Raw genomic sequence first — 17,286 nt, 5'->3', positions numbered from 1 at the left:
CCGGTGAATTGTGGTGGATTTCGACAAGCCTCACTTGTAATCTGCAATTTGCTCCTGATCTTTTTTCTTTTTGTCGTTCTTGTTTCTTGAGCAGATCGAAAGCATTGACCAACAACCAATAGGTAAGGGTCGGGCGCTTCCGACTGGGCTACGCCGGTGGGCAGCTTACTATGGTACTGTACCTAGCTAAGGTATCGTACGTATATTGGCTGCTGAGTCGCGCTCTTTATCAGGTGAACATGTTGGACTGCAGTGGTAAGCTTCTTTTTTTTTTTCGGCCATTATTTTTTCCCCTCTCTCTCTCTCTGTTTTCTTAACGCCCTCTCAATCGCTCCAAAGTCAGTCATTAGCTGCAGTGCTTGTCAAATCCACCCCGATCTGGCGTAATGATGGGCTTGGATGACACCTCTTCTTGTCTGGTGACGAAAAGTATCCAGTGGCCCTCCAGCCAACCAGGACGGTTGCCCAGGCGGCAAACAGCCTCCATGCGTCTGTCTTTGCTGCAGGTACCAGCAAAACAGGCAGGGGTATCGATGAGATGCCCAGCACGCCCAGCTCTTTCTGGTCTACAGTCAAGGATGCTATGGGTTGACAAAGTGGGTGTGGTGGGTCCACTCCGGAAATGAGTTCACCGGGGATGGCGGCTCTCTTTTCTCCTCTGCTCGAGCCTAGCAAAAGCCTCCGAGCAAGCTTGGATTTTGTGAGCAAAACCACCCCCGGTCAAAGAAAAGAAAAAAACAAGCCATGGCGAGCATGTGCGCGCTTCTCCTCGACACTAGTGATCTGGGGCTGGAAAGGCTGTGTTCTTGTCTTGGTTTTCTTTTTTTGTGTGTGTGTGTGTGTGTTTTTTTTCTGATCTGTCAGCGACATGATTTCTTGTGTGTCGCCAATAAGGTACGCCTCTGATTCACTGCGAACAACGACCGTTGGTTGGTGGGGCCAAGGGTCTCACCCCGGTTCCCAATAGGGCCCTTGATGGCACTCAGCTCAGGGGTTACAGTGGGTACTGGAGTCCTCTCATTGGCTTGGGCCGCAGTTGATGATTTCCCGGAAGCAATCAGCCACAAGACAGGCCATTTTCTGATGATGATTTGTGTCGAAGAGAGGAGCGAGCTGTCGATATTCCTTGACATCGCGTATTGTAGGGAACCGCGGCTGCAAATTGCAGAGCACAAGCCACTATGAAGGGGGTATTTTTCTTTCTTTTTTGATCGCATGTATTCTCGTTCTATTCTCCCCCTGAATTATCTCCTTTTTCCCATCATGAATGCCAGTCATTTTTTTTCTCTTTCTTTGGTTACGAGTTTGGGCGGGACTATCAAGCCTCGGTACTGGCTTGTATGTACCCTTGGTTCAAAGCACTTACTGATTGTTCATCTCCCGGGGCTATCCTCCTCCGCATTACTCCGTACCGCAGTTGTTGTTCTGGAACCTAGGCGCCGCGCCCGAGTTCCACAAGGCTCCCGGGTTTCGTTAACTTGGCAGGAAGGCAATCAAGCCATAGAGATGGCTGGATGGATTCAGATCGGTGGTTGCTGGATCGTTTCGTCCGTTGTGCGGCTAGTGGCGAGCAAGCATTGTACAGTACAGTACAATACAGTACAGTACAGTAGACAAGCTTCCAAGACTCGCGAGTATCATTATATCAAAATTCAAAATCGAAAGTGGCCAAGTGAGATATTAAACTTGGGGTAATTTCGTGCTCGTATCCATCCTCTCTTGGACAATTTCCATGTCGAGTCAACTTGGGATGACAGGATCCACCCCACCTTTTGCCTTGCAAGGGAGGCCCAGGGCTGGTAGGCGAACAAAGTTGCAAACAACCAGCGACAAGATCTGGGCAGGGATCTTGGCTGGTCAATTTGCCTTGGTTTGTCAAGCGGTCAACGGCAAACGGGCTGGCTCTGTATTATTGCATGCTTCTCCTTCTTGCACGGTAATTATTACATTACATTTCACCTATGCCGGTTCCCATCGGTTGGTCACTGAAACGTAGCTTAAGGAACAAGCCGGATCGTCGGCCAAGGGAGTCCAAAGTGACTTGTTTCTCTCCATGGCGACCTGTTGAATCGTACTGTATCTGTGTACATATATTGTCCATAGGCGACAACGAAATTACAGTACAACTTTGCCCGGCCAAGCGATCTCCATATTAGGCGTCTCATATCTGCCCCATACGAACATCAATTAATTGAGTTTCCCGTGATAAGCTATCATCTGTCAGTTGCCTAAAGGTGATAGATAGACAAGCCGTCGGCTGAATCATTAATCATCTCTTGCCCGTGACTGACTGGGAGTGTGATGGTGGTATAGTAGTTGTGCTACGCATTCTTGGGGGACTTTTTTTTGTTTTTCTTCTTCTCTTTGAATCCTCTAATTTCCACCATCACACCCAAATGTAAGCAAGGTTTTTATTTTTATCTCTCCCTTTTTTTTTTCTTTTTTTTTTTAATCCCTCACTCGAATTTTTAGCCGCGCGCAGTAGATTCTACCCGGCAAAGTCAGCCGTCGTCCTGCGCAACACAGCCGATCGCCTGTTTTTGTTTGCTTGCTTTTTCTTGATTTCATTTCATTTTAGACGCGACTTTGGGATGACACGCGCTTGGACGAATGTCCAGGTGTGTGGGTGGCTCTGTTCCATACCCCACGAACGATTGTTTGTGCACATCACGAAATCCTCAGTGCATCTCTAGCACTTTGACCTTGAGATCGTCGTTCAAGAAATAGAGTCGGCGTATGGGAGAAAAAAAGACGTTGCAATGCGCACGGCTTCAACAATCCCGTCACCCACGCGATCTTGTGTGGTTGGTGGGTTTCGCTCCATGGAACAAACCTGGTCCTTTCCCTAAAGCACCACTTCCAACTCCCTTAGTTGGCGGTCCACGCTGAGCGCAAGCTCAAAACACAATATTTAGCCCAATCTTGGCTTGTTGTTGTTAATGGCCGAGACATATAATGTTGCTCCTATAGCACTGGCAGTAAAAAGAGTTCACGTATTTCTAGAACCAGCCACTAGGTTTTGGGTTTGGGTTTTTTTTTTTTTTTTTTAGATCTTATCCCATCATCTCCCGTTCCACAATATTAGCAACTCGTTTGCATTCCATCCAATCAGCTTTACCAACTGGCTATTAATTATAACTACATACAAAGCAGACAAACCATTGGCACGTCTATTTGCACGCTTGTGGGACGCCTTTCTCCCCCTAAAAATGTCAACCTTAAACGGACCTTTCCGGTGACAAAAAGTATTATAGGCTAACCTTTTTCCAACTGTACATTGGCACTTCCGTAGCTTCCGGCTGTCATGATGCTTGTTTGTCTACTTCCTCCTGTGACTGCTGCTGCTGCCATGTCAGCCGGGGAGGAGATGTGTTGTCAGCGTTGCCAGGCTTATACGAGCGTTTTGTCAAGTATGTTAATTATCGTCACAAGTATAACTTGCCCACTAGGCTCGGTGCGATATTTGAGACGGGCACAAAAGCCCTTCAGATATAGAAAAAATAAAAATAAAATAAAAACAGCGGGAATTCTCCCGTGACAGCCCGATAATAAAGTCAACCTAGGAAAACTCCATGCTTTAAGATATCTTTATCCTGGATATATCTCGCGATACCTCGAGTGGCGCAAACGCGCCCAACAGCGACGGGCCCGAATGCAAAGAGTGTATGGTAAATTGTAAATGAATGCGTCTAGAGAGAATCGAGGAAAATAACACCATCATGACATCAGCCCTTGGGAATCCTTCAAGCAGCAACTACAATGGGATTCGGGAGCTAGCCAGACACGACGAACCCGGGAGTTGACGTGAAATCGGACCCAGATAATCGGATCCATCACCGTAGACGCACGTCATTTGTAAGCAACCTACAGAACACACATCAAAACAAGTGGGAATCTGACCTCATAGCACGGTAGTTATCATCAGGTTTATAGTTAGGAACCCAATTTCATTTTGGTCGCGCAACCAACCCGCAAATTCCTCATCTCTGCAATCAAAGAATATTAACAAAACAACATAAAAAAAAAAAAAAATGCCCGAAACAATGAAAGCAGTCGGTAAGTCAAAGCCAAGCCACGCCCTCACTTACATCAGTCGGCTGTAGCCCCACTAACCGCAACCCACCCACTTGTCTCCCCCGTCCCGCCCAAAAAAAAAAGACGTACGCGGCGGCGCGGGTCCCGCATCAGCCCTGTTCATCAACGCCGAGACGCCCAAGCCGACCCCGGGCGCGGGCCAGGTGCTGGTCAAAGTATCGGCGTTTGGCCTGAACCGGATGGACCTCCTGCAGCGCGAGGGGCAGTACCCGGTTCCTCCGCAGGCGCCCAAGACGCTCGGCGTCGAGTTCAGCGGCGTGATCGAGTCCCTGGGCGACTTCTCCTCCTGTCCGTCTTCCGCATCCGCCGACGGCGACGGCGTCCCCTTCAAAGAGGGCGACGCCGTCTTCGGCCTGGCCTACGGCGGCGCCTACGCCGAGTACATCGCCGTGAGCGCCCGCATGCTGCTGCACAAGCCCCCGGCCCTGACCCACGAGCAGGCCGCCGGCATCCCCGAGACCTTCATCACGGCGACGCAGGCGCTGCACGTGGTCGGCGGCTTCGCCAAGGGCGAGACGGTGCTGTGGCACGCCGGCGCGTCGGGCGTGTCCATAGCCGGGGCGCAGCTGGCCCGGCGCGCCGGCGCCGGCGCCGTCTTCAGCACGGCCGGGTCCGACGACAAGTGCGGCTTCCTGCGGGAGGAGCTGGGCGTCGACGCCGCCTTCAACTACAAGACGCAGGACTGGGCCGAGGAGGTCCGCCACGCCACCGCGGGCCGGGGCGTCGATCTGATCGTGGACTTTGTCGGCGCCGACTACTTTGCCAAGAACATGCACGCCGCCGCGCAGGAGGGCAGGATCGTCTGCCTCGGCCTGCTGAGCGGCACCGTCGCCAAGGAGGTCGACATCGCCCAGCTGCTGTACAAGCGGCTGCGCATCGAGGGCAGCACCCTCAGGGCCCGCGACGAGAAGTACCAGGGCAAGCTGCGTGACAAGCTGGAGGAGTACCTGCCGCAGTTCGAAACCGGCGAGCTCAGGGTGTTTGTGGACAAGGTCTTCCCGTGGGAGCAGATCAAGGACGCCCATGAGCTACTGGAAAAGAATGTGACCAGGGGTAAAATAATCTGTACTATTTCCTAGGATTATGAATAGTATTCCAAGGCAGCCTTCTCAAGCACCCTTTAATGTTACAAACCCAATTTGGTTCAACTTATTATTACATGCAAAAACAGGATACACAGATTACTGCGGCGGCTGCTACGGCTCGCAACACAGCAAATCGTCATTTGCAACAAAGAAGCAGACTACAGTTGGAACGTTACGAAATTTGTAAATTGTCCATTCGTTCAAAAGTACGACATTATAGACCACCCCAGAACAGCCTCCAATTCAGACCTAACCTCGGCAGCGCCCGAGAACCCAGCACGGCCAGCCACCTCAGCTCTCCTCCCCGAAGCCAGCTCGGCCCAGCGCGCAAGCAGGCTCCCGTCGACCACAGCCCTACCCACCGAGATGTCCACCGCCGCAACCTGATTCCGCGTCGAGGTTGGAGGCAGCCGGTACGCCTTGGGGTTCAGAGCAGCGTGGTGCGGTACTGAAGCCATCAGATTCGACGCGAGTGCCGACAGGCGCGTGTATGTGCTCTGCGAGAGGGGCTGCACTGCGGCCAGGACGCCCGTTGGCGATGCCATCAAGATGTGTTGCCGCTCCGCATCCGAAGAAGGCTGATTCGTTGACGGGCGGGGGTCCGTGGTAGGCAATAGCAGCGACTTCTGGGGGTGGTGAGCGCCGGTGCTAAAGGTCGTGCGGTTGAGTAGCAGGTGGCCTTGAAGTGATTTCGGATCTGTAGTCCATGTTTAGCATACCTATTGCTGACAAGAGAGACAAAAACGAGACGGGAATATGCCTCAGTTAAACTTACGTTCGGGATCGAATTGCAGCACATGCAGGTTCCCATCAGAATCAGCTGCCACGATCAACAAGTCCTTGCCATCAGGAAGCAAATCCACGTTCATGCATTCGAGATTGGTGCTGCTCTTGCCAAAGAGCATCATCTTGTACGGCCCCTCAGTGTACCCACAGAACCAGACTCCCTTGAAAGCATCTGCCATCACGCAGAGACCCGTCCCAGCCAACTCCTTGACGCACGTGACGTAGCAGTTCATGTCCATGAAAGCAACCGGCGGCAGTTTCCCGTCCTCTTGCAGACCCCTCACGAGCGTCTTCTGGCCTTGCGCGACCATCATCAAGCCCTGAGTGCCGATCTCCGAGAGGGACGTGACTGCGCCACGCGGGATCTCCTCTTTTGCGACCTGTTTTAATTTCTTGTCCGTTTCGGGCCGTCCTTTCTGCGGAACAACGCTGGCCAGGTCAAAGACATATATTCCGCCGCGGACTGGTAGATCCTCGCCTTTGCACATCGCCGTGCCGACCGTGATGAGTTGCCTCCGTTCGTTGGTCGACTGGCTGACCTCGAGGTTCAGCGAGCGGATACACATGGCGACTTCGTGTTGTTCAAATTCCTCGGTCCAGATATCGCTCCAATTGACAGGGTTGATAACCTTGAGCACACTCCGCTCAACCATGGGCTTGAAACTGATATTCTCCTTTGCCCACTCGCGATGATAGTCGTCGTCCTTTGGGAGCTCAAAAGGCTCCCAGTAGCTGCACGTCAAGACATATACACCAGAAGGCGAGTGGTATGCGATCCCATCGGCATCAATGCCAAGTGGGACCTTCTTGACTGAGAGCCCAAGCTCTGAGAAGCTGGTGTCTTTCGGAATCTGAGCAACGCGTGCAACACCTGCAGAGTCGGCGTAGATGAAGCCGCGTTCGCACCCTTCCGTATGGAATGAGCTCATAGCCCGGACACCGGAGCCTCGTAGGCCGATGACCTTTGGCGTGGATTTGGAAGACTTGATAATGAAGCTAGGAGAATGGCCAGGCATGAAAACAGCGCTGTAGCCGGCAATGTTGGCACAGGCCCTGAGAGGCATGTTGCGCGACATGAGTGGTGGGTCTTCAGAGTTTGTCGCCTCCGGTGCCTTGGCTACCGCTGGATTGGGTAGCTTCCGGAGCCGGAGGGTCTTGGCCAGACTTTGGGAGTTCTCTGCGATCCTATACGGTTCGTAGATTGTCAAGTCATGGTTGGAATGGCGAAGAATAACATGTGGGGACTTGAAAACAGTATCGCCCAGGTCCGTCACAAGGATTTCGCTGATGGTTTCCCTAGCCATTCCTTTCCTCGCAGTGTAGTCCGCAGAAAGATAGGGAGGGACGTAGCAAAGGCCCTCGGCAACATACACCGGCTTCGAGATGTCCGGGAGTGCGTAGATCTGGGAGTGGTCAGTCAGCCAGCCATATCAACCAAGCCACGCCGCCAGGCTACAAGGTCCAACCTACATAAAGAGCACCAGCAGCGCTCAGAAGAAACATCATGATAGTCGGAGTCGCTTTCGGACCCTTGGTACTCTGCTGTGTAGCCGCAAAAGCACCCCTGGCGTCGGCGTAGAGGCAACCCGCCGACCACTTGGTTGATGATATGATCTTGTCTTCTTTCTCAATCTCCTCAATCTCGCTATCCTCGTTGACGTGAGCTATAAAGGCACTCGAGTCATCCCGAATAATGAGTAGATACGGGTCCGCTATGCTGGCACTCGTTGCGCGAGGCTCATGGCCGGTTTCTTCATCCAGCATAGGAATGATCTGGGTAAGCCCCAAGTCTTTACATCCAGTAGTTAGTTGATGTTCACATCTCAATTTCGTCCTTTTGTATCTTTCAAGTCGACGCAGCACACTCACCCCCATCATAACATCTGACCTCAGACTTGAGGACTTGGATAATCTTGGTGTGGTCTCCCATGGTTCCAGCCTCAATGGTGAAACCGGCTGCAGGTTCAAATTCAGTACCGCTGAGCGTCTCAAAACCTGCTGCTGTGAGAGCGTAGACATCCGAGGTTTCGAAACCATCATCGTCCTCCTTGGCCACTATCATGTACTGGTCATACTGCTCGGAGAGGATGGACTCAGTAGCGGCAGCGGTCTTTGGGTTCTTGTTGCTTGCTTGTAGTGGCTTCGGGAGGGGCTTTTGTGTAGACAGAGTCCATAGACCTCTTGCCTCTGGAAACTCGAACCGCCCGATACTAACCGGGGTTATCTCTCTGTTTATGATGGCAAGAGAAGATGCCTTATCCCTGCCAACTACGGCGACCAGCTGCAGCTCGCTCTGCACAGCTGTCGGGTCTTTCGTGTTGCGCTCGGCGTCGGTGGGTGGCGGGTGTTTGCCGAATGTCATATCTCGGATAGGGGCAATGCTCACCATCCGGTCATGGAGCCTGAAGATGAGATCATCCGGCTTGGTTTGGCCCGTGGAGGCGCTGGCGGTGGCCTTTGTCTTTTCTGTGTCGGCATATAAATCATCGTCGTCATCGTCTTCCTCATCCTCAAGGTCGTCATAGTCAATGTCCAGGTCGAGGTCAGGGTCCTGTATTTTCGGTTTCCGTTTAGACACTTGGCTGTGTTTCCTGCTCCAGCCAAATACAACCGAGTCGCCTCGATCGCTTCCGGCAAACATAGCATTCCTACCCAGCCTAGTGAGGCACGTCACCGAGGTCTGCAGCAGGTGGCCACCGGCTTCGGGGGCAACCAGCTTGACTTTTAAGCCGGAGACGGTCCTTCCGTCGATGTGAAACACTAAAGTCGCCAGCCTTCCATCGTTCAGAACAATTATAAATTGACCATCCTCGGCAGAGAGAACGTTGATTATGCAACCCTCAAGTCGCAGGGCGAGGTCTGATTGATCAGCCAGACTAAAGGATGTGCACACCTTCGTCATTGGGTTGACAGCTACGCCATTGGCTTTGCCTGACTGGTCGATATGTATCAGCTCGTTGGAGCCCACAAGAAGGGCACCCCCAACAGGAGCTGGGAGGGCAATGACACGGGTCAGATCTTTGGGAAGTCCACCAACTGAGAGAATGGTGGTAGAGGCCTTTTGTTGGAGATCGAGGGTGAAAACGGTGTAGGTTAGGTGGTCTTTCCGGGCCAGATAATTCGAAGGCGTGACGTTGGAAGACAGGATGCCAAAGGTAGGCTCGCGATATTCGTACAAGAAGGCGAGGTGCACGGGGTGGAGGAGAGCAGGATCAAGATTTGGCAGGCGAAGCACAAATGATGGTGTATATGGTGTATCTTCTACTACGTTGTCAGTAGTTCCATTTGTAGCAGCCGTTGCCGGCTTTTCCTGCGCCGGGCGGGGACCGTCCAGCTCTTCGTCCCAGTCGTCCATGCCAATGTCCCCATCAGCTTGCTTGAAGGGTATGATGGCCAGACTCCTCGCGCCAAATTTGAGGGCAGCGCACCTGCTCCCTGGATCCGCAACAAGAAAGTTGACGTGGTCGCTGAGCGGGGCTGCCCACGGACTACTTTGAAGCTCGTTTTGTTCATAGTAGTGTATGGATATCGTCTCCAGAGACCGCCGGTCCGGATCCCACTCGACGAGGCTGAGCTTGGCATCCTTGAAAGCAATCAAGAGAAAATCGCCTCCGCTACTGCTACTGCATGCACTGTTCTCATTGCTATTCTTTGCAGCGTTCGCCTTGACCCTGGCCAAGCCTGTGATGGTACCCGAGAGTGGGAACTCAGCGACGAGGACAAGCTTGGTGTGGTTGCGATCGGATCGTATTATAGCTGCATCACCACCGAGAAATGAAGCCTCAAGGCCTTCGTCATCGTTGAGCTTGGTGTCATAGTTATGCGTGGTCTTGGCAGCCTGAGAAGTGCCGTCGAGCTCGGCGGGGACGAGTCTGGTTGCGAATATCTGCAGCAGCGACGACTTTGCGACAACGAGGTTGTTCGATTTGGGCGATATAAAGGGTAGTGTCAGCGAGTGCGTGACGGCGGACGGCGGCGTCAGCTCCGTATAGCACTGCATGACTGAATTGGCGCTCGCATTGACCCGGCCGGTTGAGGTTCTGCTGGTAGTGTGTTGCTTGTCCTGCGACTTTGAATTATTCCAATCCAGTCGCGTCTTTCCAAACCCGACGTTCTGTCGCGCTGCGTTTGAGCTTGAGTGGAGTTGGCTCGTTGCCCCACATTCACTAGAGCTCTGCGAGCTGGCCAATCATGTCTCCTATAGGACTTGACGTGCACACGAGGTGCCTGTACAAGCTGTATTTCATGCAAGCACTCATTCGATAAGTACCCGAGGTACCCTCTGTGCTAGCAAACCGCAAACACATCATTGCGTCACAGACTCGAGCGCATGCATGTAGGCAACGGCGCTACCTACCTACCCATAATCGTGATCCAACGCTCGTTTCTCATTCTTTTACGTTACTTCTTTTTTCAGGTTGAGCAACCTTCAACAATCCTACCCAACGTCCAACCCATGCACTCGATTTGATTGCATTTTTGAGCGCCGGCCGCGTCACCAAGATTCTTGTTGTCAAACAAAAGCAGCTCCCCTCGGATTCGATCGACTGCCAATTTCACCAATCGGTATTTCCACGAAGAAACAAGCTCGCGGGCTTCGATTACCTACATCGCGACGGCAACTGGCCCCAAGAACGGATGAGACTAATCAGCAATTGCTTCACCTAACCAAGACCGCTTTGTAACTATCTCATACTGTCTCGGCTCAAATAATTCGAAGCGCAGCCCTATCTGCCGTCTTTTTCATCAGCCAAAATGGCACCCTATCTTCAAACCAGCTTGATCTGGATTGCATACGCCGTGGCCGTCGGCCTGGCGCTCTTCGCTGCAATCGTCACCACATTCACCTGGCAGGCGCCACGCGAGAGATCTGCAGTTGTCAACACAGTTGCAGTGGTCAGCTTAACAGCTCTGCTGGCCACCGTTCTGCTCCTCCCAGTCGATATCGCCCTCGTATCCTCAACCACCTCGGTGCACCTCGGTGTCAAGAAAGAATGGGCGACGCCAGAGCACGTGGCTGGAATGCTACGCACTCTCCAGATTGTGTATTATTCGCTCTACAGCCTTGATGCCCTGCTTTGTCTGATTGTCATCCCCTTTGCCTATTTCTGGTACGAGGAATATGACGAAGTCGAGGAGGAGGAAGGCACGCGCAGCACCGGGGCCAAGCTCTGGGGGGCTTTCAAGTATACGTCGGTCTTTATAATCCTTGTGCTGATTCTCTTTTTCGTGGGATTCTTTGTGCCAGCCGCGGGCAACCAGAAGGGTGGACACCTGGATCTGGACTATTTCAAGCGGCTGCTGGCTGCTAACAAGGGAGAGAAGGCTTTGACCTTTGCTGTTGGCTTGCTCGTGTGCCTGGGTACTTTGCTCTATGTTCTGTACACCAGCTCAGGCCTGGCCTTGCTGCCAATTTCATTCATTAAATCGGCGCCATCCATCTCGGCGCCGCAGCTATCCGAGACTACAGCTTCTGCCCTTGAGAGGAATCGCGAGCGGCAGCGTCAGCTCGAACTTCGCAGCGGAGGTAACCACGATGAAATGTCTAGCAAGGACAGGCGCGAGCTCGAATCTCTGGTGCGAGAGGAACGCACTCTTGTGCGCCGCGCACGACTGGCCGCGGAGGCTCAGGGCGAGGGGCGCAGTTTCGTATACAGGGCATGGACCAAGATCTGCGCCGTCTTTCGACCTCTAAAGTTGGTCGGCGGTGTCCTGCTCCTGCTCGTCTCGGTCATTGTTTGGGTCTCGATGCTTATCACCACAATCGACAAGGCCTCCAACTCACTCTGTAAAGGTCACTGCGGTTACATCCTCGGGCAGATCAAGATCTTCCAGCCTGTCAACTGGCTCTTCCTCGAGGCAGCAAAGGCTTTCCCTGTGGATTATATCATCATGGCATTTTTGGTGCTTTTCTTCTTCAGCAGCTCCATCTCGGGACTTGCAACGGTTGGCATTCGCTTCCTCTGGGTCCAAATCTTCCAGATCAGGCGTGGTAGGACAGCGCCGCAGGCCATCCTCATCGCTACTGTTATGATGGCGCTCATAATACTGGGCATCAACTATGCTATTGCGATGATGGTTGCCCCTCAGTATTCGATCTACGGCACGCAGACATTCTGCACTGCAGAGCCACCTGCTCACGGCAAGCAGCCCGACTGCTCGGAGCACCCAGAGATGGTAAGGCCGTGTTCTGAGGAGTTCAAGGAATCTCTGGCCAAGGACATCTGCACACCATCGGTCATGTCAACCTTCCTCAATCGTGTTACGTTGAACTGGCCCGTTTTTGGTGCCGTTGACTTTTGGGCGCAGGTTGCTTTCCTGGCAGTATTCCTCATTGTTCTTGTGACGTCGCTATTCCGTACGCCTAAACTAAACATGAGCGAGTTGGACGAAGAGGCCGAGGCCGACGAGGAGGAGGGTCTGCTTGCAAGCACGGGCCGGAGGTTTGGTGCGACATGGCAGGACATCACTGGCAGGTCTGGCCAGGCTTCAAACCAGGAAAATGGTGACAACTAATCAAACGCATGAGGTGGTGTTAGTTTGGGGGGGAGGGGGGGGTTTCTACTCATCGTCACTATACGGCCTTTTTGGAATGTGGTTTGATGGATATTGCTGTTTTCTCATACTTTCCTCCCAGCGTCTTTTTTTCCCTTATTAATAATTTGTTCATTGGAGGAGTCGAGGGTACTACTCCGGTAGCGCCTCTCAATACCCCTATCAGTTCGTAAGGTTTCTGTTTTGGCATTCAAGGAAAGGCTGGGAAATTGGGCGTACAGAACCGGGATTTTCATTTAGCAATTGTATTTCGATGCTGGGTTTTGGGATGGTCGCCTCCCTCTTGTGTAAATTTCATTGGCCATTTTTTGCATTGTGAAAAAAAAAAAAAAAAAAAAAAAAAAAAAAAAAAAAAAAATGATTCGAAGAGCAGTCAAAACCAAGCAGCTAAGCCGCAAGTAGCACGCGCTTCTTTTTCCTTTCCTTGACAAAAGCCAGACGCTTGTGACTGCCATCAAAGGCAGCCACGGGACCAAGGTGCATGTCCCTCCAGCAGCCCTCGCAGTAGGCATCGCCATCGCAGCCGACGCACATGCTGGTGGCGTCTTCGAGACAGACGATGCACCAGCCGTCCTGATCCTCGTCGGTGTAGGCGCCCGTGCTCTTTACCTTGGACTCGTTGCTTTTGGCGGCTGGCTGGAATGAGGGGGCCGAGGGGAGGGCGAGGCCGCCGCCGCCGCCGCCGCTTTCGGAGCCGTCGAGACCTCTGAGCGCCGCGAGCCTGCGGCTGATGTCGGATTCGAAATCGTCGCCTGTCTCAGGGGTGGCCGTTGTGATGCTGGCGGTTGTGGTTGGTGCTGGGCCCGGTAGGGAGTCGGGCACCGCAGGGAGTGACAAGCAATCTCTGGCGGCTGTCGGTGCGTCGTCCAATGGAGAGGCTTGATCGTCGTCGGGCCGCCTTGCATCCTGCTCATGTGACGTGGATAAATTCCCGTGCGACGAAAGCGGCATTTGCTCGCTGCTTTCGTCCAGTGGTTTCGAGTTCTCCCTGTCGAACTTGGCTTCGTCAAATGCCTGTGAAACGATATTTTGCGCCTCGAGCTCGTTCTTCTTGTCATCCTCAGAGTCATCACCGGCACTGCCACCCGCTGCATCAACACCCTCTACACCGGGTCGTCTTTCTACATTGTGTCCTGACGGACGTCTCGGCGGTAGGGCAGAACCGTCTTTTCCGATACGCGCCAGGACAGCTGCTATGCGCTTGGCATCGTCCTCGGCGTCATCTCCGCGGTCAACAGGATCCGACGGTGGCCGCTGATTCGATCCCTCATCGTTACCCTCCTCGAGGTCCAGCTCAAGGTCTTCCAAAAATTCCTCGAGCGTCCCGTCGTCCTCCAGGTCAGACATGAAACCATCCTCATCACCGTCCTCGTCTTCCCCTGGTTCCGTCCCTGCCGCGACTGGAGCAGAAGTCAGGGGCAGGGGCGGTCCTGGCATCGACGAGCTGGGCTGCCTTCCAACCTGGCTTCCTGCGGTGCTACCAGAAGTTTTCAATGTGGCAGATGATGAGCCGCCATCAGAAGAAGACTGGTTCCGCAGGGCGCGAAGCCTATCGGAGAGGACGTCCTGCCTGGGGTCGGCGAGCGGTAATGTGCGTGTCACTATTGGTCTGGAGGGTTGTGGTTTTTTTTATATATTTCTTTTAGCCTCCGTAAGACCAACCGGAACAAGTCGGATTTTAACGATGAACTCATGATGCGGTAGGAAAAGAAAAGGTGAGGGGTTCGGAAACAAGAGTCAGATTTACTTTGGCGCGACATCCTGGGTTACTGAGCCTCGCTTGAGAGCGTTTAAGCGGTCCTGTAGATCGCGTTCTGAATTACCGCCGTTGTTGGCAGCCATGGTTTGACGATTGATTGGAATGGGGCCCGTATCAAGAGATATCCGGCACAAGAGTCATTGCGATATGTTTGGTCGATAAGTTGAGGAACTCTGCTCGCAAAAGTGCAAAATCTACAAAGTATACCAAGAGTATGCCAAGGCGATAGTGAGGACGTTTATGTGGGGTTAGCGAGGCTCTCGGTCCCTCCAGCTGCTAGAAGAAGGCTTGGAAGCTTTCGCTACAGTGTTTGTTCAAAGTCTAAAGTGGCTGGGATCGGTCACGCGGGTTCCCATTGCACTGCCACAGAGAAACACGCTCAGATCCTGCAGTGCTCGGTGCCGGGGGAATTTGGAATTCTTCTCCACAGCGACCCACCAATACCCGTAGGTCATCCGATTGCCTGATGTCTATTTGTGCCTGAACGAAGTCAATGATGAATGTTGGGTAGGGCAAATCAAAGATAGGGTCAGCATTTCTGGTTGTCAGCCAAGCATACAAGAAGAAGAAAAAGTGCATGGCGCATATTCAAGCAACGCTAGTAAATTGGTGCTTACCAACTAAACCAAGCGACCCTAAGCCTCTAAAGATGAGTTCCAAAAGTTCAATGGCTGTTGGTTTGTTAGTTGGAGCTGCACTAAGGCGGTCATGTGGAGGTTAGGCAATGCACACAGCCTCTACATGTCAACCAATTTTCCAGCACCCCAAGCTGCTTCTAGAGAGACAATGGCGCGTGTGGCCGCACCAATATTGTGCTTCCAGACAGACATCGATGGCATAAGAAATCTGTAGCCAGTTGTTTGCCATGTGTGCGAGTGGATCGATGTCCGGACTTTTCGGCCATCGCTGGGTTGGGACTGGCGACAAAGTGACATCAGACATCCGGGGTTCCAACTGTCGCCACCCGCTTACCGGGAAAGGGAGGATCTGGGGTGTTAAGAAAAAATAGGGACCAACTGGTCACACTTGTTGATGTCAATGATGTCCGTTGTGTAACGCCAACAAATGAGCTTGGGTGGCGGGTTTCCAGGCTGCGGCTTAACAATGTTTTTTTTTTTCACATCCGGCGCAAGGTTAAATAAGCCTAATTGAATGGTTGTCGTAGGGCTGTGGACTGACAATGCAAGCATAGCCCCGTCATCCAACCGAACGCAGTGAAATGATGAGTTACTAGCCCCCCTCCTTCCAGTTTGTTTCATTCTGCAAAAGAGATAAAAAAACCACAGGGATACGCTGCACTTTATTTTCTTCATTTCAATTTCAAGGGTCCATCCATTCTTGTCTACTTTGCAACCTACAACCTACAACATAGAACCTAGAACCACAAAACTACATATCGAAATATTTTAATTGCGGTCCATCAACAGAAACGGATCAACCCTGAAAAAAGGACATCACATAAAAAAAAATTAAAAAAAAAACAGCAAACACAATGAAACCATCCACTCTTCTTTTCTTCGTCACCTGTCTAACGGGCTCGGCGGTAGACGCCGTTGCCATCTCAGACGAGGAGTCGACGCATATTCGATACTCCCAGTTTCCCTCTTACGAAAAGCGCGAGACATCTGAGGCGCACGATTTGTGGAAGCGTAAGGGTGGTGGAAGAGGCGGTGGTGGAAGCGGAGGGTAGGTTTTTTTTTTCTTCTTTTTTTGCTGCTTTCTTTTCTCATTCATCATGCCACACATTGGTCTGCCTACATGCGTTCCATTTCCCTTGAAATAAAAACACAGCACTTCGAATTTGTTTCGCAAGACACCTGGTCAAACCTCAGTCTTGATCTCTACCCCTCACGACAATATTCGGCCTCATCTTTCTTTACCGTCTAATCAGAACAGACTGCCTGGCTTCCTTGCTTCATCTCTGTTCACGACAACACTCATCGTTTCATATTCTGACTCCTGATGCTGGCAATAGAGGCCGTAGCAGTGGAGGCCGCAGTTCATCCCCTTCCACGTACGTTGTTTCTTTGCTCTCCTAGCGTCTGGAACCGCCTCACTCTGGAAAATCCTGTTCGGACCAAAAGACTAACTTGACCGTATAGTGGCGGCAGCAGTAGCAGCGGCGCACGTTCGCCGACATCGAACAGTGGCGGTGTATCCTCCGGTGGCTCCGGACCTAGGCCAGCATACGGAGGCGGCTCTGTATATGCCGGTGGATCAAAGACACCTTACCAGTCGGGATCCCGCATAGGCACCATTGCGCCCTTCCTCCTGCTTGGCACAGCGCTCGCCTTTTGGCCCTGGGTCTGGCACCACGGCGCCTACATGTACCCCTACCACAATCCTTACCACTACTACAACGCGAGCAGCCAGCGTAACGAAACCCGGAACGTGCTGTGTGGCTGCCAGCAGTACGAGGTGTGCTCCTGCGACGAGGAGAACAACGGCACCGTCAAGGAGCTGGTCGGCGACGGGTCATACGACAAGATGGACAAGAACGTCGTCAACGTCGCCGAGGTCAACGGCACGCAAACGATTCTCATCGACGGGTCACTACCTAACGGCACCACTGCCGACTCGGCGGCTGCACAACTATTGCTAACGCATGCTAGTTGGTGGCCTGTGGTTGCTACCGTTGCAGCGATTGTTATCTGGGTATAATCGCGACCATCTTTGTCCACTGCTGCGTTGGGAGCTTATTTCATGCTGATTCTTTTTTTTTTCACTTCCCTGTTTTTATTGATAACCCAAATCTTTGCATACTGTATATAGGATGATTTTACGCAGATACCCACTATCATAGTATGATAATGTATATAGATTTTACGCTAGTATGATGAACTTGATCTGCGTCCTTGTCTAGAGCCTGTTGCTCAAGCTTGCGAATTTACGCACACACTTCAGAATGGATGGGTTCTCTGAGCGGTACTAACAGGCGACTATGGTAAAGCTTGGGTTAATTTTTTCTTTTTTTTTTTTTTTTTTTTTTTTTTTTTTTTTTTTTTT

General features: G+C 52.2%; 6 protein-coding genes across 6 annotated transcripts; 4 read left to right on the top strand and 2 right to left on the bottom strand.

Annotated features, from left to right (window-relative positions):
* Positions 1–4,031: 4,031 nt before the first annotated feature.
* Positions 4,032–5,174, top strand: PpBr36_08406 (uncharacterized protein; the record flags this gene model as incomplete). The annotated part of the gene is made up of 2 exons (XM_029895537.1): positions 4,032–4,056; positions 4,159–5,174. The coding sequence occupies 2 exons, from the start codon at positions 4,032–4,034 to the stop codon at positions 5,172–5,174; spliced, it is 1,041 nt and encodes a 346-aa protein (XP_029747765.1).
* Positions 5,175–5,380: 206 nt separating this feature from the next.
* Positions 5,381–9,966, bottom strand: PpBr36_08405 (uncharacterized protein; the record flags this gene model as incomplete). Its single annotated transcript, XM_029895536.1, has 4 exons — positions 5,381–5,877; positions 5,956–7,369; positions 7,437–7,756; positions 7,836–9,966. The coding sequence occupies 4 exons, from the start codon at positions 9,964–9,966 to the stop codon at positions 5,381–5,383; spliced, it is 4,362 nt and encodes a 1,453-aa protein (XP_029747146.1).
* Positions 9,967–10,721: 755 nt separating this feature from the next.
* PpBr36_08404 (uncharacterized protein) lies at positions 10,722–12,482 on the top strand (the record flags this gene model as incomplete). Its single annotated transcript, XM_029895535.1, has 1 exon — positions 10,722–12,482. The coding sequence occupies one exon, from the start codon at positions 10,722–10,724 to the stop codon at positions 12,480–12,482; it is 1,761 nt and encodes a 586-aa protein (XP_029747144.1).
* A 426-nt stretch (positions 12,483–12,908) lies between these two features.
* Positions 12,909–14,363, bottom strand: PpBr36_08402 (uncharacterized protein; the record flags this gene model as incomplete). The annotated part of the gene is made up of 2 exons (XM_029895533.1): positions 12,909–14,091; positions 14,269–14,363. The coding sequence occupies 2 exons, from the start codon at positions 14,361–14,363 to the stop codon at positions 12,909–12,911; spliced, it is 1,278 nt and encodes a 425-aa protein (XP_029747136.1).
* PpBr36_08403 (uncharacterized protein) lies at positions 13,867–14,225 on the top strand (the record flags this gene model as incomplete). The annotated part of the gene is made up of 2 exons (XM_029895534.1): positions 13,867–14,112; positions 14,178–14,225. 2 exons carry the CDS (start codon positions 13,867–13,869, stop codon positions 14,223–14,225), a joined length of 294 nt encoding a protein of 97 aa, XP_029747137.1.
* Positions 14,364–15,772: 1,409 nt separating the features above from the next.
* PpBr36_08401 (uncharacterized protein) lies at positions 15,773–16,941 on the top strand (the record flags this gene model as incomplete). Its single annotated transcript, XM_029895532.1, has 3 exons — positions 15,773–15,966; positions 16,256–16,294; positions 16,383–16,941. The coding sequence occupies 3 exons, from the start codon at positions 15,773–15,775 to the stop codon at positions 16,939–16,941; spliced, it is 792 nt and encodes a 263-aa protein (XP_029747764.1).
* Positions 16,942–17,286: the final 345 nt, after the last annotated feature.

The sequence above is a fragment of the Pyricularia pennisetigena genome, chromosome 5, assembly GCF_004337985.1.
Source record: "Pyricularia pennisetigena strain Br36 chromosome 5, whole genome shotgun sequence".
Lineage (NCBI taxonomy): Eukaryota > Fungi > Ascomycota > Sordariomycetes > Magnaporthales > Pyriculariaceae > Pyricularia > Pyricularia pennisetigena.
Note: the sequence above shows the minus strand (reverse complement) of the source record. Positions and strands in the feature narration are given on the sequence as shown.